General features: G+C 36.1%; 2 protein-coding genes across 20 annotated transcripts in view; both read right to left on the bottom strand.

Moving 5' to 3' along the window:
* Nucleotides 1-6988, bottom strand: part of tshr (thyroid stimulating hormone receptor) — a 33858-nt gene extending 26870 nt beyond the window's left edge. Inside the window, exons 1-2 of the mRNA XM_026999817.3 lie at nt 6611-6988; nt 2576-2647 (exon numbers count right to left, since the gene is read on the bottom strand). Of these exons, the coding sequence (XP_026855618.2) occupies nt 2576-2647; nt 6611-6780 (242 nt within the window). The 5' untranslated portion in view covers nt 6781-6988. The remainder of the gene's footprint in view (nt 1-2575; nt 2648-6610) is intronic.
* Nucleotides 6989-10853: 3865 nt separating this feature from the next.
* The window catches only part of nrxn3b (neurexin 3b), a 163910-nt gene continuing 153366 nt past the window's right edge, over nt 10854-21397 (bottom strand). For 9 of the 19 annotated variants that reach the window (XM_035529387.2, XM_035529391.2, XM_081696532.1 and 6 more), the window contains one exon: nt 10854-16975. In XM_035529387.2, the coding sequence (XP_035385280.1) occupies nt 16026-16975 (950 nt within the window). In that variant the 3' untranslated portion in view covers nt 10854-16025. Of the gene's footprint in view, nt 16976-18099; nt 18630-21397 lie in introns of all 19 variants that reach the window. The other 10 variants (XM_035529392.2, XM_081696553.1, XM_081696546.1 and 7 more) reach the window with 3 other exon arrangements.

Raw genomic sequence — 21397 nt, 5'->3', positions numbered from 1 at the left:
TTTTGGCGTCTTCCAACGTTCAAAAGGACAAGTGACTTAAAGACGGAACTCTCGGTTCAAACTGTGCGCGTCATGCGCGACAACCTCAGCAGAGCATGCGCAGTTTACAAATCTTAACCATTTTGCCTAGCCTAAATGTAGTAGCAAAACCTGTCACTTGACCTCATGAGCTCTTACACACACACACACACACACACACACACACACACACACACACACACACACACAAAGAAAAGATTATTTATTCTGAAAACATACTGCTACAACTATCCATACGTTTTCAGCCATTTGTTGCATTTTGCCAGTTTTCTATGCAAGTTAATAATTATGCACATCAATATGCACTGCCCCACATTTAGCAGCTACCTGATTCTGTCCATCTTGTCTTATGGCCCTTATAAGTTGCTATGCAAAAGTCAAGAAAGCTAAACCTAAACATAAATTACAAATGGAAACACATCAAACTCAATTTTTGTCAGAAAACCTAAACTTATGAGACAACAGTATTTTGCAGGAAATAACATGCAACATTTTTATTGCTAATAGTCAGTTTGCTGGAAACAAGATGCTGATCAGAAAATTTTGCAAATTTTTTTTTTTACTTTAATTGGCACAGAAGGTCACTAGAAAGTAGCTAGTGAAATGTCACCTCAGCAAATCTATCCAGTGCCACAAGACACAGGCTGATCACCACAGTAGGGAAGTGTCCATGAGTGCCAACCTGTGGAATCTGTAGGACTTTTGACCTGTATCTTGCTACTCCACTCAATGATCCTGGAAGCCCCAGCCCCACAATATTGTGCTCTTCAAGGTCAATCAGGTGGCCTACAACCTACGGGTTCCCTCTCACTATCATTTCTCCCCTTCTTTGAATGTCTCACTTGTTACACTTGTACTACCACGTCCCCTACATGAGAGCAAGAAAACACTCCACTCATGATGGATGGTTCTCCAGCATAGTCTGTAAAGTCAATTCTGTACTCTTGCAGGAAAATGAGATGTCTCCAGTACTTCAGTGACAGGGAGGACAACAGTCCAGGGCAGAGAAATATGCACATGAAATGGTCACTGAGCACCAGTACCCTGGGTTGAGTTACTTTCAGAAATGCTCTGTAAACTTGGTGGTGGAGCTTGTTTTTAAACAAATAATTTAAAACTATCATGAAGTAATTTGTTACAATCTATTACATCTTATGTTTTTTGCACCATTTTAAAAATAATGTTAAATAATGTTATGGAAACCTGAAGCCATAACGTGAAAAAAATACTTTAAAACAGGGACATTTGCAATAATGCTGAACCATAGCACATCAGGTGCATCATGTGGATGGAACTCTTGATATTAATGAGGCTGGGCTTGACTTGAGCTGCTTAGGGAGAGTGACATTTCTCTTCTTAAATGAATTGTCAAACCAACAAGTACAATGGATAAAGAGATCTAGTGGAGTGGCATGTCAAGGGGCCTCATACCTTAGCAATTATCTGCCTTGTGCTGTAGATAAGACTGCCCCCACAGGATTGGCAAATAGAAATAAACAGTCAGTGAGAGTCATGGAGTAGTTGTCCATAACCACTACTAATGAAGCTTATGTAAGCTATAAACAGTAAGCTATAAACTATGTTTGAGCACTATAGCAATGGAGAAAAAAAGTTAAGCTCAACAGGAGGCTAAAAGAAACCAAGTGGTTCAGAAATGTGCAGCAGACATCCCAGCATGCAGAACACATGGTTTCTGAGTTAACAGTGGTGCACACTATCAAAAGAATATCCAAGACTGAGGCTGCTATGCCAGCAGTTATTTCGTGTGTCACCAAGATTTTTACTGCTACAATGCCTGGGATAAAAGGACTTTAAGTTCAGAGACTATTCAACTCATTTATGTGCTGTAAGTCACTGGAGAGGCTGCTCTTAAGGGTGGAGGATGCCAGGTTATTTTCATTTACTTAAAAAAGGTTAATGGGTTTGGTTAGCACTAGTTTGAGGTTTCAGAATTTTGCCAACCTGTGCTAACCTTTTCTTTTAATACAGATTGCTAAAATGAGTCTCAGGTCCCTTGCCTTGCCACCAAATATTATTTATTCCTACAATAACCTAAAGACATGATAAACTACTTTTATGTTTAAGGTTGTACAAGACAACTGAAAAAAAATCTATAACATGGTATTTAGTTATTAATTTATTTCAATTTTGTTCAAGAAAAATGTTGTTATTTAAATCTGATAGATTAATTCAAGTTCACCTGGAAGCAGTTAACTCTTCAACACTAGTGATGTTCCCACATGTTATTAGCAGAGTTGCTGCTATACATGTTAAATTGTTTTTAATTTGTCTGATACCTAACAATTTTTCTATTATTTGAAGATGATTATAATAAAATTGGCATAATTATGCCAACTTTATAAACATGATTTCAACAAAAAGCATGACTTTTTTAGTAATGGAATAGGGTCCTAGAATTCATTAAACTAATTGTACAGACAATTATTTTGTGTTTAGACAAATAAATGTGCAATAAGAATTTTTTAAAATCTGTATGTCTGTTAAAGGCATGCTTTAATTTATCTACTTAACCCACATTACTGAGATGTTCTTCATGTTGGCAAAAGCATCTTCGGGAACAGATGCCAATCTTGTTTCAAAGAGATGTCTGAAAGAGAAAAAAAAACTTAATTAAAAATACACCAGAAATAATTTTCTTCCCATCCATTTCTTTTTGTTTGTTTTTCCACTTTTTATTTTTATTCTAGCATATCAAAGGCAGTCTCAAATGAGCACATTTCAGTAACATTTTCCAGTTTAGCAACATTCTATAATTCTTCCTTACAAAAGTATTCAAATTGCCTGGGCTTTGTGGTATCTTTTTCTACACACAGGCCCTATTCTAGACCCAGGGCTCATGAAGAACATGGCCAGCAAAGTACAGTGTGGCTTTCATCTTTCCTGTTAAATCTTTATAGTGCTGCAAAGTATATCCAATGCATTGGAAATCTTTTATAACCTTTAAAATAACTTTTCACAGTGCTAAATCAACAATTGTATGCCTTTGTGGCTCATGGCTTTTCCCATTGGTTACTAGCAAGGAAATGTCAGGAAAACAGTATATGAACAGCTGAATTTTATTTGAGTCACTTTAATTGATGGCAGTTGTGTACAAATTAGTATTTAAAATGAGTTTAAACGGGACTGGTTGTTTCTGAACACTAGCATATTTTCCAGTGGTTCTTCTTCACATTAAGAAACTGATTTTGGCCTGGATATCTCTAATGTATGCAAGAAACACAACTGTGCATGAGTATGTTGCTTGTAAAAAGCCAGCCAAATACCACAGAAGAATTTTCCTTTAACAGCATGTGTTATATTGATGAGAATACATTTTTGATGATGAAAATGTCTAGTGTACAGCATTCCAGTAAATAGATCAACTGCTTTGCATATTTTTGTTTTTGCACTTAATGTCAACAAAGTCTCTGTGGGAGAGTACATAAAATCACATAGGATACATACACCTGTGCCTTGTCCTGTAGGATACTGACACGTTTTGAAAACATGTTAGATTAATTGAATACTTCTAGCCAGTGCTGTAACTAGAAGATGGCCTTGTTCCAATAAAATCACATAAAATCACATAGGATACATCCACCTGTGCCTTATCCTGTAGGATACTGACACGTTTTGAAAACATGTTAGATTAATTGAATACTTCTAGCCAGTGCTGTAACTAGAAGATGGCCTTGTTCCAATAAAGACCATTCACATGGATCCAAACCAGAAATCTTAGATTAATAAACGGGTTTGTCTCGTGCTCCATGCACACACAACTGCCCATAAAGCAGAGCTCAAGACCAGAACACATGCAAGCTACAGGGACAAGTAGGTGTCCTAGTTCAAGCAGAACAACAGAAGGAGTGTGTGGAATGACCCATGAATGACAGCTGCCATCTTTTACTATAAATTTTAAAATGTAGCACATGGAATTCTTAGCTCATAAATATGTATAAATCTGGAGGAATAATTTGAACCCTGGTGGATATTATCATGTACATTGACTTGTCATCCTTTTTGTACATACTGTACTTGAACCATGGCCTAACCATGGTTGTAATTGGTTAAATATTGTCATTATTGAATTTCTTTTATTTAGACTTGCATCACTGTGATCATTGCATTTCACACCAGTTTTACCACTGAAAAAGTAAAAATGGCAGGAAAAAAAAAAGTTCTGAAATGCTTGAAAGGTTTGCATAGCATGGTGGCTTGCTGTCTAAAGTCACACTGACTTGTGACCTCACACCGAATATTTACTTTTTCTACACTGAAGTGTTTGAGAAGTAGGAAGTGTCTCAGACAAAAGAGAAATGGTTTCAATTTAAAAATGTCACATACCAGAAATACACACAGCATTGTGCAGTGAATTGCTTGGTGACTTGGTAACAATATAAAAAAGCATATATACTATCAATAATTTAGAATAATGGCAGGCATCACATTGGGTGACCGCTGACACCATTCTAGCAGAGAATTTGAAGTCCTTTTATGCAAGCTTGGAAGCAACAGTGCCACTGGTGGTAATGATAGCTTTTGTCGACAAGCTAACAATATCACAGATGATACCAGAGACAGTGCAAACATTATCTTGACCATCAAGCACGCTGCTGGATATATGCCTGGAGGATTCAAATGTATTACAGCTACAGTGTCGTAGGAAAATGTTGTCAGGAAAGTGTCACAGAAAATGTGTCGTTAGAGGAGCTCAGGAAAGTGATCAGTTGGAAAGTTGCAAGTCTGGATGAAATACAGGGGCAAGTGTTTAAATCCTGCACTAATCAACTATTGTTACTATACTCAAAACAACATCTCCTGCATTTTGATTTTCTAATGACCATTAGTACTCACTTCATTTGCCTTTTTTTTTTTTTTTTTTTTTTTGAGAAACTGAAAGACTTCATCAGTTCCAGCTATCCAGACACCCTGGACCACTGCATATGAGCCAAACAGATGCAATCAAACTCATCCTACACACTGTCTCACATAGATAAGAGGCATGGAAACTTTGTGTTGTTGCTGATTATTGATTGTATTTTGTTGATAACACTGTTGTGGTGGGTCTGATTACCAGTAATGATGAGTGGGCCTATTTGGGAGAGACTTCTCACTGTGATGTGAGGATAACAAGCTTTCACTTAATGTCAAAAATACAAATAAACAATCTGATTTGGACCTTGGTAACGAGGTAAAGAGAAGAACAGGCATACAACACCCATATCCACTGTGGAGACAGTGAGACATTTCAAATAACAAGGCATTCAGATCTCAGAGTGAAATGATCTCAACACATCCACATGATGCAGGACACTGCAAAAAAAAAAAAAATGCAAAAAAATCCCTGTTTCCATGAGGGAAAAGCTATGGTAGAGAGGGAGTTAAAGAGAGAGTTCAGGAAGAGTGCTTTTACACAAGCCTTTTGCTGTCTCAAAAGCACAGAAAATGACACATACATACAGAACTTATCTTTGCATAACTTATCCTGACTTTCTCAGAAACTGTAACTTATCGATCAAGCCTCTTCCTCAATGTACACCTCACCATTCTGTTTCTGATTATGTATTTTTTTAATTATTTGAAATTATTGTCACATTTCCTTTTTATTTTGTTATATTTCTATTGTGGCAAATTTGGGACCTTGGCACAAGGAGATTCAAGGAGATTCACTAGGAGATTCTTGCCGTGTATACTTCTGAAACTTGAAACCATTTCTCCCTTTTCTGAATTACTTTCTACTTCTCATAAACTCTTCAATGCGGCAAAAGTAAATATTGTTTGTAAGGGCATGAGCCATCCCTCAAGTGTGACTTCAGAGATCAAGGAGTCATGCTATGTGAAGCTTTCAAGTGCCCCCCCTCTTGACCTTTTTACGGGAAAAACTGACTTGTAAAAATACAATAATAGTTGTGATGGATTTTGCAAAAGTCTTAATAAAACTAATTAAATAAACAATATTCTGACTTAAGACATGGTTCAACTAGTATGAAAGGTAAGTCATTGAGCTTAACATGATAAAATCCACCAGGGTTCAAATTATCCCTGGAGATTCATACATATTTATGTGCTAACAATTCCTATGCTACAGGTTGCATCTTACAATTTACAGAATGGGATGGCATCTTTTGCTGAAATAGCAAATGTGCTTAAAATGTTTGATTGAAAGGATAAGTTTTTACCACTACAATAGTACAGCGTCTCTGACAGACAAGGTGGAAGGCATAACAGTCTGAGATATTATTTGTGAATTCTGAAGCACTAATAATGATACATTCAAAATAGTATAATTTTAAAAATGTTTATTATAAGAAACCTGCGAGATCGCACAGTTGTTCCAGTATTGAGTAGGCTACTTTTTATGTTTTGATATGAATCAACAAACAAAATGCAAAAATCTAATCTAGTATCTTCACTGCTCTTATGTGGCCACCAGTACTGCTATTTGTAAAATATATTTACAGTGACTCTTAGGCCAATGAAAAGTAAACGCTGGTCCGGTATATTAAACAACAAATGCTGTTCGGTGCATATCGTAGTGGATAAAATATCATTTGTTATACTGCATACTCACAGTGTGTCCGTGTCTGCAGGAAATATAGGTATAGTCTCTATATCACTACAAGAAACAGAACATCTTCTCCATTCCGAGCATTCACACCCATAAGGGCACCTATTAACGTCCCCAGTAAGAGTTCCAGTTGACAATATAAGAGTTATTAGCGTAGCTGCAAATATTTGCATGTCGATTTATTTATTTTCCCGAAGGTAAAATGTCGTAAAAACTTAAGCAAAACGTATGTACTCTTCTGACAAGGTTACGCTTCTATTAATCCTTTCAAAAATAAGCATATATTTACATCTACCTTGTTTTATGAACTAACCTAAAAATTATAACGTCTAGTAAATTTCTCCCTGCGATAAATGTTCAGCACGAGTAACAAAACCAACAGCTATAAACCTTGCTTTGAGACCGTGTGCTAAATTAAGGGGTGGTATGTGTAGGTTTCGAGTTCCGTAGCAGTTGGTGGTTGAAAGGGAGGTGTCCTAATTATTCAAATAGTAGTTTAAAGTTTAGCGATGCAACAGTGAATGAAAGGATGAATGAATGAATGAATGAATGAATGAATGAATGAATGAATAGGCTACATTGGGAGTACTTTAGAAAGCAAGCACGATTTTTCATACCCAATCAAGCTTTAATTTCCAAATGTCATTTCATTTTTGTTTCGTGAAGTTCATAAGCTTGTTCTAGATTTTCTTTTCTGGTTTGTCTAGGATAACTAGCTAAGATAACAAAGTGTAATTTTAAATAGTGAGTCATCTTTCTCAATTCCCATGGTCTCAGATCCAACACTGTAGGTGGCAGCAATGGGACGTCTGACATAATAGTAGTTACTATAGTTAACTATTCTACTTGTAGCTTTGCTAACTTCTGCCACTAATGGTGCTGTTATGCAAAGTTCAACCATGTAGAATTTAAACAACTGTATATACCCTTCTGAGGGAAAGACCCGTATTCCTGTCTTTAACTCATTATTAGTGTCATGCCCTGGCTGGTATCCAGCCAACATTCACACAGCACACTCAACACTTATCAATCAGAGCACTCAGCCACTCTCCTGATTCCAATCACCTACTCATTGAATCATCACTATCACCTGTTCCTCATTTATTTTCACTACTATTTAAACCCAACAGGTGCCTAAGCTCTGTGCTTTGCAATTATCTTTAACATGCCAGAGAGTGCTTCTGTTTATAAAGCCTTTTCCTTTTTGTTAACTGCATTCTGCAAATAATGATTTTGTATTTTGCACTAGCATTTTGCTCCTGCTTTCCAAAATGTCAAGTATAATATAAACAAAGCACTACTCACACATCTGTCATTTTGTTTTCTGTTATTGTGTAATTTAAGTGTATTTCATTGGGTTTCCTTTCAGGTATATATACAGTAACAGGTTCAGTAATCATTTGTGATGTTCACTGAAATCCACTATACATTGTCAGTGGCTCACTGTCAGTCTCATTTCATGATCTAGCTGTACAAGTGAAATTACTCATTTGTGTGTCAAAGCTTAAATCTAGTCTGATTTGGAACTAACATTTTCAGATATAATCATTCTGTAGATGTGTTTAAAGCAGTAACAGTTACAGAAAGCAGTTATAAAGATCTATAACAGATGTGAATACAGACGAAGAAATTCTGAGTACATTTGGTCTTCTGCCCTGTGCATTCAGGTAATGTGTCTGTCCATTGCCTCTCACACACTTTGCATTCTACAAAGCTCTGACACAGTCATCAAACGTGGGGTCTTCCATGGTTGCTGGAAAAAAATTACAGACCTTTAACTCAACATGTGATTGAAATTCAACATGTGACTAATCAGAAGTATGACTATTAGGACAATAATGCTTTTAAGTTAGTAATTGTAAAATTTTAACCATAGCATCTGCTTATATCCCCCTTCAAGTCCTTGGTATAGCACACACAAACTTACCAGAAAAGATGTTACAAGGCAGATGTAATTAATGACCTCCCCACCTCTGACAACAAAATATTACATTTACAGTGTTTAGTTGATACTTTATCCAAAGCAACTTAGAATTATGACTGAACACAATTTAAGCAATTAAGGGTTAAGGGCTTCGCTCAGGGGCTCAACAGTGGCAACTTGCTGGTGGTGGTAGGGCTTAAACTGACAACTTTCTGATTATTTGTCAGGCACCTTAACTACTGAAGTACCACTGCCCATACATATTAGCAGAATGTTACACATTAGCTGGAAATAAGGAGTTACTAAATAGGCAGGAATAATAAGCAACAACGAGTGAAATTGTATTCATTATATGCATGCTGCACAACGTGCCAAATTTAGTGTGCTATAAAATACTATAACTAGATATGTAACTGAGTCTCAGTCTTGTGCATGTTCATATGCTGTAGGCAAGTATTTAATTTAAATTTAGAAGGTGCTTGAGAGCTACGTCTAAGGGTAGAAACAATTTGGGAACATTAAATATAACATGAAGCTCTCAGCAGGGATAACACAAGTAGTTTTGAAATGTTTTTATTTATCTGTGCATAGATGTAGTAAAAGACATTTTTTTCAAAAAATAACTTTAGTAGAAATACAAACATAGAGATCAAAAACTACACAAGTGAACATTACTAAACATTTGACACTAACAATATAAACTTTAATACAAAAAGGTGGAAACAAACACAGACGTTATGTGCTACAGTTACTGTTTACATTAATGACTCACAAAGAGACATAGCTAGAGGCAATAACCAACAAAGACACACAAGACATTAACATTAAACCCTATACACATGTGTGCGATACCAGGGGGTGTTGTTACAAAAACAAAAACACAGTCCCCCTGCATGCGGTGGGCCATACCACATGACTTATAGGGGAGGAGCAGTCTGTGACAATTGTAAAGCACGTTGTGAAACTGTTTGAAAATTTGTTAAATTATTATTATTATTATTATTATTATTATTATTATTATTATTATTATTACTATTAGACAGGTATTTTACAGCACAGCCTCTGACCTAAAAGTAAAACTAGTTTTCTAAGACCTATGTAAACCTCTATGTTACGAACCCCCAGAACCACACTCAGCCCCACACTGCCATGCCTACACCCCTGATCCAATTCACCAGCGTTCTAGCATGCACCTGATCCTCATTCTCATCACTGCCCCCCCTTTATAAGCTTCCCTCCCCCACATTCACATCGCAAAGTATTGTTACTCCATGGTGCATACCGAGTGTTCTCGAATCTTGTTTGTCTCCCTGGTTTTTGACTCCTGCCTGTTTGTTAGACCTTGTCTCCCGCCTGACCCCTGGACACCCCCCAGACTCCGCCCCATGTTTTCAACCTTGGAATGATCGACCATGAATACCTGATTGCCCCCATGGATCTGTTTTATCTTAGTAAATAAAACCTCTTGCAATTGGGATCCTCTTCCTTGTGTGTGTGTTCAATAGTGACATTCTATAAGGTAGACATAAGCCTACACTTAAGCAGCTAATGCCATGTGTTTCTGTAAGAACTAGTGTCTGACTTATATGTTAATAATGGATAGTTACCATAGTTACCCAGAAGTAGAGTACAGACTACAAAAGACAGTTTTAACCAGTGGTCTGTATTCCACTGCTCGTTATTTGTATTTGATTTTGTTGGATACAGTTATTGGTTCTGCTAAAGTTATCTGTTTTAAACAGGTGATTGATAAGCTCATCTTAATTGCATAAAATGTAACCTCATGTTACATTTTAAAATGTAACTTCACAGCTGCAAATCCTAATTCACAACACACTTACCAGCTAACCCTATTCAGCAATAAAACATATATGATAAAATGATAATGCAAGACAGTCTTGTCACCTGTATTTGTATGTATATAATGTTTTGTATAGCTTATTGGAAATGCTTATATGTTGCAGGTAGCACTATAATTTTGCAATTTGATTTATGGAATGACAGAGGGATTATAATGTACTATTTGTATGAACTGACAGTTCTCTTGACGCCAGTACGCACTTAGGTCCTGGCTTCAGTGAAAAATGCCACCACCACTGGACTTTTCTTATTCGTGAACAATAGTGATTTTTAATACTTTTAATAGACTGTCAGTTACAATGGATAAAATTAATTAGGGCAACAAGGAAAGGTAACAGGGAACGTTTATTAATTTTAATTACTACGTTATTGATTAATAGTTCAGTCTCATGATAGTCACCAATTTTATATGTGATTATATCTCATCTAATAAACTTTAGAATATTATTCTTGACTCACAGATGTAATAACCAAGAAATGTTTATTGAGTAAGCATAGATAGGAAAAACATGAACACCAATCATTAACTAGAATCGTATTAATGACCAGGAGTATTAACTTCACCAGAATAAGCATCCTTATTCTAGCAAATAATTCAAGCACATAATTCGTGGTGAATGTGGTAGCTAATTAGGATAATAAAGAAAACAAAAACAAACAAAAAAACAAAAGAGACAGGATACTTATTAGGTTATGAGCATGAACAGAGATGAAATCAAGCACTGTATAGCGGATTCAGTTTAATAGAGAACCATAGTCCAATATGCATGCAAAGGTCATATCAACAGAGCAGTTCATGAAGCAAACAAAACAGACAGGGAACAGGCAAAAATAGTAATCCGAAAACAAAGGTAGTAATCCAATATACCAGGAGTAATACACAATGATAAATGACGACTCAGTAGTGCAATACAAGTTGACAAGACTTCGCAAAGGCTAACAGAACATACAGGGCTTATATACTAGGACAAATGAAGACTAACAATTCACAGATGAACATAACGATAGGCAGAGATACTAACTATAAGAGCATTGCTACCACTGCCCTTATGGTTAGTATCTCTGCCTATCATTATGTTAAGTGGTTAAGGTACTTGACTTGTAATCAGAAGGTTGCTGGTTCAAGTCCCACCACTGCCAAATTGTCTCTGTTGGGCCCCTGAGCAAGGCCCTTAACCCTCAATTTCTCAAGTCATACTCAGTCATAAAAGTGTCAGCTAAATGCCGTAAATGTAACCAGGGTGCAGAACAGAACAAAACCAAAACAAGGAAACATGAGACAAAACCAGGAAGTAAACAAACATGGTAACATTGCCATGGGAACTGCAACAACAGGGAGGGGTGAATGTGTGTAACGAGTCATCAGGAAAGAAGTAGGTGTTTATTTGCAAGAGTTTATTTTCAATACAGGCAGGAAGGAGTTGTGAGGTGAATTAGAAGGGTAGTTGTAAATGGGAGGGGAATGGCAAAGAGGAGAGTTGAGGGCAGAATCCGAGGTTGTCCAAGGGGCATTGTCTAGGGGGAAAAGCAGAGGTCAAAATCCGGGAAAAGCAACAGAAACAAGGAACGCTCAGTATGCATGAAAATACAATACTTCGCGAGGTTGTTAGGGGAAAAGGGAGGTTATAAAAGAAACAAACGAGATACAGGTGTAATCAATCAGTATTCAGGTGAGGGTGATCTATGTCTGGGTGGGGAAAGGCTAGTGGGCAGGACTGATGCCATTACAACGTGCCAACAGTCTTGCAACCAGCCTCTAGGAATGATAAACTGGGTAAGCTACTTATTGACCAAACAAGACTAACAAAGCAAACTTATTAAGCAAACAAAATTTCATTTTTGCACTTTCATTTACAAGCATACTAGGTTAATTGTGGTGCAAGCATACTAGGCTAATTGTGATTAATAAACAATAAAGTTATTATTGATAGCAACTGGTAACATAGAAGAGAAATGCCAGTTATTATGACTTGCTGGCATTCATACCTGTCAAACCATCTGTCGAATCGTAGGTTTCACTGAAGCCGTGTGGAAAGAGAGATCATCGCAAACCAAGGATCCATTTCCTCGGAGTCGTCTGATGGCTCTGAGGGAGAATTTCAGTCGCCAGAGTGGCTAATGCAGAGAGTCTGTTTCCATCTTCCCAATGGCAGTGTGTGAGTTATGAAGTTTGATGATGGTGAAAGGACCGGGGATTGGGTCTTTGGAGCTGGCTTGTATGAGAGTCATATAGTCCTTCACAGGCAAACCTTTCTGAAGCAGGGATGGGTTCGTTATTGGCAGTGTATTGGAATTCCAGTCTTAACCAGAAGAGTGTGCTCAATATAAGCCATAATGGGCAATTTCCTATGAATATACACTACGAAATTATGCTAATAACAAAAAGAAACAAAAAAATGCAAAAAATAAAACAAACTAAGATAACCTGGATTTGAATATTTCTAACTGCTTAGCGAAAGGTTATTGAAACAAAAAATTAGAGTCTTTGTGTTCAAAATTTAGGGGCTACAGGAATACATAGGATTCACTAAGAATCAATTATAAAGAAAATAAAGGGATAAAGAAAAATAAAGTAAATCATATATTTATGCATTTATGCCTCCTGGTCTTAGAATGAAGTTAGTAAACAAACCATGCGAGGGGTAGAGTAATCGGATAATCAATTGAATTACTTCCCTAATTTCTACTAGTTACAAACTATTAACTTTAACATATTGTCTAATATGTTCATATAGGATTTCTGGTAAACACAACTAGGCATGAGTAACAATTTGTTTACAATATGCATAAGGTAAGCAATATACAGATTTAGTAATCTAGGTGAATAATGCAAATAAATGAGGAGCAAATATTGAACAGAATAATGCAAAAACAAATTCTTATAAAATAACAGGAGCAAACATCACAGTTAGGAAATTATATTAAAATAACCATACATTACTAGATGATTATCATTTGACATCACAGTAGGTTAAATGGCATGTTGTTACTTTGTGAATCTGTGGCATGAGAAAAGTTACTTGCCCTGGTAGGGATGTGAGTGTAATAGAATTTATGGTCTTGAAATATAACCAGCTTGGTAAACTTTTCACCTTCCCATCCATGAGTTTTTGACCACTAAGGCAAGGGGGTTGAGGGTCAGAAGCCAGGCCATCTTGATTGCTAGGCCATTTATGGCTTTTGTGCTTAACTTCAAAGCAACAGCATGTCCTGAATCTGGTCTGTGGCCCGGGGGTGGGAGAGAGCCCCCCTTATGACCACGTCAAAGTTTCATGAGGGGAATAATTTGTAATCTACCTTCACTACACTGATCTCGCCTAGCCCTACAGCTCTTATGGTTAGTATCTCCGCTTATTGTTATGTTCATCTGTCTTGTTAGTCTTCATTTGTCCTAGTATATAAACCCTGTGTGTTCTATTAGCCTTTGCGAAGTCTTGTCAACTTGTATTGCACTACTGATATGGTCTCAACACACTTTCATTGGTATAGTTAAGCTTATAAACTTCAGTTGATCAAAAATGACCTATATTTTTTAACAGTAACTTTTAACAGTTCCCTCTCCAGCATCATTCGTTGCGTGGTTGTGATCCCCATGTTATCCTGTGTTTTTTGTTGCTCTTTTCCTCACTGTGTCAGCTACATACATTATGTTTACATTCCACTCCCCTCATCCTGCCATGCCCTTTTCATTGTTTTCCTTCGATTTACTTAACCAGCCTCACATATGTCTAGTTAGGGTCCTCTATTTCCTATATGTTTATACTCTGCTTGCTCTGACTACATGTTATTTAAGATTTGTATGCTTCTGTATCTAAGCTTGTGTTATTGGGTTAGTTTTCTTTAAAACCCACTATTTTAAAAAATGTGACCCGCGCTTATTACATAACTATTACACTAATGTTGAAAACATTTCTGAATATTTTATTGCTGGACATAGCACAAGGTCAAAAGAACAAAGACAATAATAAAAAGAGAAACAACATAACTACAAAGAAAAATACAGATAAATTTGAGCTTTTTGTAACAAATGGTGACAAAACAATCAGTAAATAAATTAAAAAACGGTAACATAAAAAAACCCATTCTACCAGCAAAAAGTTGTGAAATAAACCTGTAAGTCTGCACAACATAAGCAAAATATGATGTAAACCAAACTACATAGTTTAACACAGAAAAGCAAATATTGAAGTGCTTCAGAAATGTAGCTGCATTATAAATTTAATATTGTCATTTTTTGCTCCTTTCATCAGTGGTATCCAGTAAAATGACCAGAAATGAAGGGGCTTATGCAACTGAAAAAGGTTATTTCTGTTAGCTTTCCAGGGATTTAATGTGCATGTAACTTGAACAGCACAGTATGTAACATCACATAATCTGTAATTTCTAAATTTGTCATGAATTAAACCAAATACATATTTCTGTTTGTACAGGTAAAATAGTAAAATCAAGATTTAATGGTATTTTAGTAATAAAAAATGTAAACAGTAATTGTATGACACAGCTGATAATGAAATATGCATAATTAAATAATATTCTGGATTAATGTCAAATTCTTCATATTGTCAAATTTCTCATACAGTTTTTCTTTGGACAGTGAATATGGTGAGAATGGTTTGTGTAGAAAAGATGAAACCTTCTGTAAATGGACAAGTGCACTGTAAGAAACCATGTGACAGCATTTTCTATCTAAGATAACAAAGAACAATGTTATTTTGACCTATACATCATTTTGTTTATTTTGTCAAATGCCATGGTACGTTTGTGCAACTGCAAAAACATATGATTGTTATGTTTAATCTTTAAAATGTAAATGCCTTATAAAACATCCAAAATGCACGTCTTCACATGGTTTTAAGCTGTGATTACATTTAGGATGTCTGTGACAAATCTTATAGCCAAGACCTGGATTCTATTTACATAGAATGCAAATAAACAAGAATTGGGCAAACACACATCTGCTCTATTTATCTGCTTTTAGGAAACAGAATGTGGTCCATGTGTGAAGTGAATAGAATAAGTCACATTTGCTATTTTAATGTAATGCATTTAGAACCCAACAGAAATCATTAATAAAGGGAAACCTAAAACAAAGCAATCACAGAAATTAAATAATGACATTGTTAAAACATGCTTGAGGTTTTCACCACAGAAATAAATGTGTTGCTTTTATGGCAAATTGTGCTAGCTGTGACACCACAAATCTTTTCCCTACCACTGCTCTTGCAAAGTTGCCGGCACTATATCACATACATTTCACATGCATGCCTGACATGAATGATGAGCATTATTGTATTGTACAGGGCTACAATGGACAATTCTTTCCCCAAAAAATACTTTTTTGTCTTTTTTTCATTCCAAAGGCATTACCACAGAAAGTCACTCTGGTGATAACATTGTAACAATTGGATATTTTACACAGGATACACCCCATCACCAAAAAGAGTTTACCAATGTTCCCAGTGTCCCTGACCTTCCCCAATGTTCTTACCATAACAAGTGTGCCTCAGAGAACAATACCTGGGAATGAGACTCAGTATTTTTTAGTTCTTTGATAATTTCTTTTTAAAATTGCTCTCTGTATAGTACTGCAAAACATCTTAGGTTTTGGGTCAGTTTCTGTGTAGAGATTTTGTTTTATACATAGTATTCCTTGTCCTTGTCTTTTGGCCTCTTGTTAATGGCCCCCTTGGTACTTGGCTGTTTGTCTTTAACTACTGTGCCATTAGTCTGTGCTGAGTTGCTGATGCAATTCCGTGTCTCATCCATCTGGTAGGAACCCTCATCCCTGTTTCTGTACTTATACATGGCATAGAGAAGGATGAAAATACAAAGGGCAGCAGCCGTCACAATACCCACTACCATACCCATAGTACTGCTTGATTCACGTACAACTTCTGAGGCCCCAGGCGGAACTCTCCTAATCTCTGGTACAGTGGGCAGAGAACTGGGAACATTAGGCAACATGGGCTGGGTGATGAGCGGACCTCTAGGTTTGGTGCCGTCCACGATGTAGGATGTGGGCAGAGGAAGTAGCACTACATCTGGAAGGGGTTTGATCTCACGGTTGTTCATTTTACCGGCAGGGATTTTAGGTGGTGCCTTAGATGTAATGAATGTTGCTACAGAGCTTCTTGCATCAGGCAGATGTGGGACGGGGGCAGACCTGCCTACCTCAAAAGCCTCACTAGACTTAAAATCCTTTGTTTCCCATTTTGGTGCGAGAGCTTTGTATCCACCTTCATAGGCCGATGTGGTCAAGATCTTATCTGTTACCAGGGAGAAGGTGGTATAAAAATCTTCATCGTCAGTAAGGGGGAGGCTAGAGTCGTACATCTCCCCAGATCCAAACCCAGATATCACTAAGCTATCACCATCATCACCATCATCATCACATATATTTTTGCCTCGGTTTGACAAGCAAGGAATGCTTGTCTCAGTGGCAATGGATAAGGACTCTTTGGAAGTCTCAATAATGGTGAGGATAGGGCGTAAGGTTGGGGGGAGAGGAATGAAAGAGGCTTGAGTGGAAACAGGAGGGATATCTATGGGATCCTCAACTAGAATGGGGATGACTAATTCCCCTCCTAGAAAACAACACAAAAACACAACAAATTAGTGATGAATTGCCGTCTTACAAATAAGCTAATTAGCATGAACATGGAAAATCAACTATAAAATAAAAAAAGGAAACATGTAATGAGACAAAAAAAAAATTATACACCAATGATCAAAAGCAAGCTAAGATCAGAACAAAGATATGAGAATGCAATATATAAACTGCATCAAAAGGCTGTAATAGGGGTACTATGTATTAGATATAGGAATTTACATGTCCTCTAATGTGTACTAAACATACAAAGTGCCTACAATTTCTAGAGATTAGAACTACTGGATAAGGAGAATATTATAAAAACATTAATTTGAGGCTCAAGTCACCATAGGCTTAGACATCAGCTATTTTACTAATTATATAATTACTTACTAATTAAATAGTGCTTTCATATGCCTTCAAGCTATTTCATCCCACAAATGTGCACATTTAGTAATTTATTGTCTTTTTTGCTTTTATAGTTAGAAAACAATTACAGGTTTTTAAAAACAGACTAAAGCTGTTTGCCTTTTGATTTTTCTTGTATAGCTAACATAATGGCACATCACCAAAAAATGCACATAATGATTCAACAACACCTTGATGTTTTTTTGTTTTTTTTTCTGTTCTTGTCACGTCTTGCTGACCAAATTCTGTCACCACTACAAGACAAGGCTTTTCTTTGTGCAAAAGAGGTCTTGCTTATTCTTTTTTGTGTAAATAATAGTTTAAAAAATGAATTGCGAATGTTAAACCAATTCTCCCAGTAGAAACCAAATGATCTCTTGCTATATAACACTTATATTTTTAAAACTGCACTTAAGATTCTATTTTTCAGATTTTACTATGTAAAGTAGTAAAACATCTAGATGTTGTTTGAAGCTGCTTTTCATTAGTAGGGCTTGCTGAGTACATTTCAGACTTACAAAGGGCACTATAAGACAATGTAAGTCTTTACTAGCAAAGCAAAAGGAAAGAGGAAAAAAAGCATTTCAAACACTTGAACTGTTAGAGCAGACACTACAATCACAAATCAAAGGCACAGGTAAGTTATTTTTTAAAAATTTGAAAAAATAAGCCCTTTTAAAAATGAATCAAACCAATATTTTTGTAACTTACATCAGTTAATTGCCCGCATGATTTTGGCAGGAAGAAAAAAAATTACAAAAGAAAACCGTAAGAATTCTTTTGTATAGACATTGTTAAGTATTTAACTTTTTACATTTTTATTATAAACTAAGTAAATACGATGATACAGGAAGGCAACAACACATCACATGATGACATGAAAAATAAATGTTGTAATTCTGTACATTGTTTTCTTTCTTTTGATAAATATTTTTTGAAGAAAAAATAAAAACACTGTACAACACTGTACAATAGGAATCACCTAAATATGCTATTTACCTTAATATGTATGATCTAGAAATAGGTTTTTTAACTTGTTAATTTGTACAATAGTTTTGAATGAATGGTCCACTGTACATATTGTAGCAATACTAAATGAGAAGAATGGGAGAATATGGGAAAGGCGGGGACCTATGAACAGACTAGATAGGAAATTGTATAGATAGAAGTGAATGGGTAAATCAGTTGCCATGTCCGTGTAAAGGTGGTACGAAGTGGTCGGGCGGCATTAGAGCTTTTGGCTGTAAGGAAGGGACGGGAATATACAAACAGTGAGCATATACATGCCCATACAAGAAAAAAGTTGCACTCCTAAAACTGATAGTCTTACAGACCCTAAGCTGCAACTTCTTTTCCATGCAGATAACATAAGTAAATTATTGCATCAGTTAGCGCAAACCTTGAATTAGTACACTGACTTTTATGAATCAGTGGTGAAGAATTACTTTAGTTTTTCTTTATTTTCCTTAAAGGTTTTGGATACAATTTATTGAGACAAATTCTAAACATTAATGAATAAAAATTTAATCACATCAACATCAATCACATCATTACTTGGTGTCCGATTTGCAATGAGATTGCAAAAATGTTTTTTTTTTTCCCCATAAAACACCCTCAATAATTAAAAAATCAGAACCATACACGGATACCAACAAGAAGGGTGACATTATAGGATACTAGCACAAATTAATATCTATTAATATCTACTGGAGTTATAAACACATTAAAACTCCAAAGCAATTAACCAATGAAACCAGTGGTTTTGCCAAAAAGGTAGATTTGAGAGAGCAAAGTTATTTAAGTTGCATTTAGGGAAAGTAGAATAACAGCACTGCAAGCTAGGCTCAGGAAGACTGAAATGCAAGTCAAAGAAAAACACTGAGCAAAAGGCTGTGGGTATTGTAAGATACATTTCTAGAGTAATTAAAAATGCTACTGTTTAAGCCAGAAAACATGTTTAACTTCTTAATGATAATTTGGTACATCATATGAATTTTTCTGAATCATTCATGTTTTCAATGATGTAAATAATACATGATGAGAAGCATGGATAACCAACAGCCTTTTGCTACAAGTACAAGTAAACAGCTTGCTAAAAATTCCACAAGATGGCAAAATGTGTTTGAGTAATCTGAATACATCAATTCAGTTAAAGCTATTTTTAGAAAATATTAGTATGCATAATCTTATGAGAATAATTATAATGCCTCTTATGGCTGTGAGTATATATTACTTTCTTGTATAAACATAACAAAAAACATTATAAACTTACAACTATATACATCATATCCAACTATTCTATATATGCACTATATCTTCCTCAGTGTCACTGAGCCACCTGAGTATGAGATTATGAAATAGTTACTTTCACAAATGCTTTGGAAAACCACCCATTTGTATAAGAGTGCATGTTGATGACTACCGTGAATTCAAATACCTAAAATAGCTATTGACCCACTTTCACAGATGTGTCAGCTATTTGAGAATAAAAAGTGCAACTTGATAAGATTAGAGGTCTAAATTTTGTTTCCTTAGTTCAGTAATCTATAACATTTTAAGAATGTTAATAGTGTAGCTAAGATACAAAGATAAACACAGCTCATGCTTTGTTACTTGTGGTTTGTCACTGAAATAAAGAATATATGGCTTATTATGAAGTCACATGCCAAAGCTAAATGGTAGATGACATGACTGAAATGGGAGGGGGTCAAAAGGAAAATAAATGACATAATAAGCCAAGTGTCATGAGAAGTCATTTTGCATTGTCAGGTGTTTCAGAATGGGATGTCCCAATGAATAGCAATGATCAATATTAATGAATAGATATTCTCAACTGCTAAATCACATGAATGACATTATTTGAAGGTTAAATTTCCACTGCATATAAATTCAATGGTTAGTATAGACATGTATCATCATTGCAGTATTCAAGTCTTTGAAAAATAGCTGACCAATTGTGTCTTGACAAGATTATCTTACAAGATTTTGTTTGACACAGTTTAGACTGCCATACTGTGTTGAAATTCCAATCTAAAACCTCACTTTTACTTTCTTAAATATACAGGTTTGAGGTTTATTAACATTTTGGATTTACCAAGAGCACTGTAGTTTTCAATAATAAAATGAATCCTCAAAAATACAACTTGCCTATGCTAAGCAGGGTAAGAAGTAGGTGGTGAAATTGGTGCCAAGAGGTTTTACTATGTCTGCAGGTGGGATAAATAATCTCTCCAAAATTCTAATAACTTTGTGAGTTTCAGAGACAAGGAACTCAGAAGGAACTCAATCTGTGTTGTGCCAGATTCCATAAACAACTTCACCATTTGGTTTGTGATCTCTGCCTTAAAAGATGCAAATCTTGCTCTGGCTGGAATGCAAACGAGTTTGAATGAGATACTCAACAACATTCTGGATATGGATGATTTACTACACTCTAATCAATGTGTAGTGAATTACTCCACATATTGCAAGATAGAGGATGGGTTTGCTCTCTCTTGGATGCTGAGGCTTCGTGCTGAGGTTCCATCTCACTGTACGAGCTGGAACTATGCTGAGCAAGTAAGTAGTATATACATACTATATGGTACTATATACTACACACTAAAAACTAGTGAAAAATAAGCCCTTTTGGTGGTCTTTTTCCTTCAAGCCTGGGTCCTCTACTTGGGTCCTCAGAGGTCTGTGAGCCTAATAGTGCTGCATAAAATCTTAGCTGTTCCCAGGACGGCACCCTTCTGGACCATGATCTCGGATGTTATTCCTGTTATCTTTTGGAGCCATTCTCCCAGTTTGGGGGTAACAGCCCATAGTGCTCTGGTTACCATGGGAACCACAGTTGCCTTCATTTCCAACATCTTTTCTTTTTCTTCCTTCTGCCCTTGGTATTTCTCTAACTTCTTGTGTTCCTTTTTCCTGATGTTGCTATCACTCAGTTGTTAGCACAGTCATTTCCCTCCACCTTTGGGGGTGTATCCAACTTAGAGCTTGGAACTTCCAGCCTGTACTTGGC

This window comes from Electrophorus electricus, chromosome 2 (assembly GCF_041902795.1).
Source record: "Electrophorus electricus isolate QZ-2024a chromosome 2, ASM4190279v1, whole genome shotgun sequence".
In the NCBI taxonomy this organism is placed as follows: domain Eukaryota; kingdom Metazoa; phylum Chordata; class Actinopteri; order Gymnotiformes; family Gymnotidae; genus Electrophorus; species Electrophorus electricus.
This window is presented reverse-complemented; position numbering and strand designations above follow the sequence as displayed.